The sequence below is a fragment of the Crocodylus porosus genome, unplaced genomic scaffold (genome assembly GCF_001723895.1).
Source record: "Crocodylus porosus isolate Cpor-Errol unplaced genomic scaffold, CroPor_comp1, whole genome shotgun sequence".
In the NCBI taxonomy this organism is placed as follows: Eukaryota; Metazoa; Chordata; order Crocodylia; family Crocodylidae; genus Crocodylus; species Crocodylus porosus.
The window spans coordinates 25,074,760-25,077,361 of NW_017728921.1; the positions used below are offsets into that span (position 1 = coordinate 25,074,760).

Here is a 2,602-nt window from a genome sequence, read left to right on the forward strand (position 1 = left end):
AATTCCCATCCCTGATCTTCCCTACCACACATTTGCATTTTCACAGACCTGCATTTTGCATATTGGCTTATGCTTCTATTCCACCCAGGAGAGTACACAAACACTAGCAGACTCTCCCTGTGCCTGAAGAAGGGTGTTTGTACCCAAAAGCTTGTAAAGAACAATTTTTCCAACTATTTACTTGGTCTAATAAAATATATCATATTTACCCAAAGCACCTTGTCTGTCTGGGTATGACCAGTTTTTTTGCCACTGTTCCTCTCCCATTTGCACACTCCAGAATTTAAGATCTAGGAAGTTCTTATTCAGAGGCTGTAACCCTGACTCTTGTGCTGAAGAGCTAGTGATGCCCCTTTTCTCTAAGAATTTGTCCAGTCCATTTTTGAATCTGGCTCAACTGTCAGCTTCCGCATATGGTGGCAATGAGTTCTATGCTTTAATTACACACTGGGCATGTCTACATGTGCTTTTATGCACACCTAAACTGAATGTGCATTAGCTTAATATACATTGAGGCAATTTAGGTGTGTGTCTACACATGCACTTGCTAAGGCGCATTAACGTGGGTGTGCGTACCGACTTGGGACTATATTCCCAAGTCGATGGACACACACCGCATTAAATGTGCATTAGCGTGTCTTTGCTTTCGCTAATGCGACTTAGCTATTCATGCATAAATTTGATACCTGCTTTATATAGGTATCAAATTTAGGTCTGGATAGCCCAAAATCACCATTTTTAGGTGCATTAAGGGTGCGCACATCTAGATGCACCCCCGAATGTGCCTGATATACTGTGCATTAAATGCACATGTGTATATATGCCCACTATGTGACGAAGAACTTCCTTTCGTTCATTTTCAGCTTACTACCCGCTCATTTCATTTCGTGACCCCTAGTTCACGTGTGGATGGTCTACATTTTTTGTGCGAGTGCGATTCAGCAGGAAATTGTATTCTGTAACATGTGCCAGGGGCCTTGTAAGCTCCAGCAACCTCCCCTTTATGAGAGGCAATGGGTGGATTAGCTTTGTGGTTAACCAGTTTCCTGGCAGTGCCCCGGTGTGCTGCTTGCCCGTTCTCCCAGGTTTGTTTTCCTGATTGGAAAAAAATGACCTGTACAGACTTTCAGAGAAGCAAAAAGCTTGCAGTAATGATGCTGGCAGCCAGGGGGCCCTAGACCACACAGTCCAGGAGAGAACTTTGCAGGCTTTTTTCCTTAGGTGAAGGCAGGCAGGGATCAGCAGGGTCAGGAAAAAGTAGGGGCAGGGACTTTATGCCCTGCATAGAAGAGTCCTTCAGCTTCTGCTGCCACCCTCCTAGCCACGAAAATATGCTTCTATGCTTGCCTGAATTCAGGTGCTGCAGTGCAATTCAGGCAGGGAACAAGCCAGGAGCAAAACACACAAGCACTTCAGCACTAGGCTTGTCCAGCCTGAAGCACTCAGGGGGCATGTTCTGCTCCCTGCTTGGTTGGGAGGGGGAGGGAAAAGCAGCAAAACACACTGGCTGTCTGTAAAGAAGTGCTGTCTCCTGGGAGCCATGTCGCTCCGGTTGTCCCCAAGTTATTCCTCTCCCAGAGAGGCCACTTTGACTCTCAGGAAAAGAAAAAAACCAAAAAAAACTCACAAACTTGTGTACGCTCCCGGTTTCTCCTGGTAGAGAACAGAGACTCTCCCTGGAGAAACTGAACATCAGTCCCTTAACAGAGGCCGGCCCAGGTCAAGCAGCAAGTCTGCGGCAAGTGGCATCTAGGGCCCTGGGACAGCAGCCTCCGAGCTGCTCCGTTTATCGTCCAGCCCGAAGTGCTCACGGGGTGGGAAGCAAAGCACCCTGGGATGGTGGAGGCCTCCCAGAGATGCTCTGCGGGGAGCTCTGTTGCTCCTGGGGGGCCGTTTACCCGGGGCCAAAAGGGAGGGAGGTCCACTCCTCTGCCCGAGCCCGAGCCGGCCCCGCACCTCCTCGTCGCGGCTGTGGAGGGCGGCGGCCAGATCCGCGCGCAGGGCCGCCACGGTCTCGGCGTTGTGCTGGTCCCGCAGCGCCACGTCGGCCGCCAGCCGCGCGCGGGCCTCCTCCTCCCGCGGGCTGGTCAGCAGCCGCTCCAGCAGGAAGCCGCGGAACTCGGTCAAGCCCTGCACGAACAGCTCGTCCGTGAGGTCGCGGGCGTACACCTTGTCGCGCACCGCCTGGGCGGCGCCGGGCTGCGCCTGCAGCAGCCGCGTGATGCGGCGCCCCGAGCTCTGCAGGCTCCGGCCGGGGCCGCCCGCGCGGCACAACGCGTCGTGCTCCGCCAGGGCGCGGCTGAGCGCGGGCCCGAGCGCGCGGGCCAGGTCGCGCAGGTTGGCGACTACGTGCGGCAGGAGGCTGATATGCTCCGCACGCGCGATGGTCTCGTCCAGCACTGCGATCACGCGCCGCGTCTCCATGGTGCCCCGCCGCGACCCGGCCTCCTCCTCCGCTGCGGCCTCCGGCATCTGCCTTCGCTCCCGCCGCGCCACGGCCGCCATGAGCGTCGCTGCGTTGCTAGGAGACGGCACATCCAACGGCTCGCCTCGTTCTTTATAGGGAGGCGCGGGACCGGGCTTCCTGGCCAATCGGAGACGC

At 55.1% G+C, this 2,602-nt stretch overlaps 1 protein-coding gene across 1 annotated transcript in view; it reads right to left on the reverse strand.

Annotated features, from left to right (window-relative positions):
• Positions 1-2,540, reverse strand: part of IQCD (IQ motif containing D) — a 9,740-nt gene extending 7,200 nt beyond the window's left edge. The window contains exon 1 of the mRNA XM_019539337.1: positions 1,957-2,540. Within this exon, the coding sequence (XP_019394882.1) occupies positions 1,957-2,505 (549 nt within the window). The 5' untranslated portion in view covers positions 2,506-2,540. The remainder of the gene's footprint in view (positions 1-1,956) is intronic.
• Between the last annotated feature and the right edge of the window lie 62 nt (positions 2,541-2,602).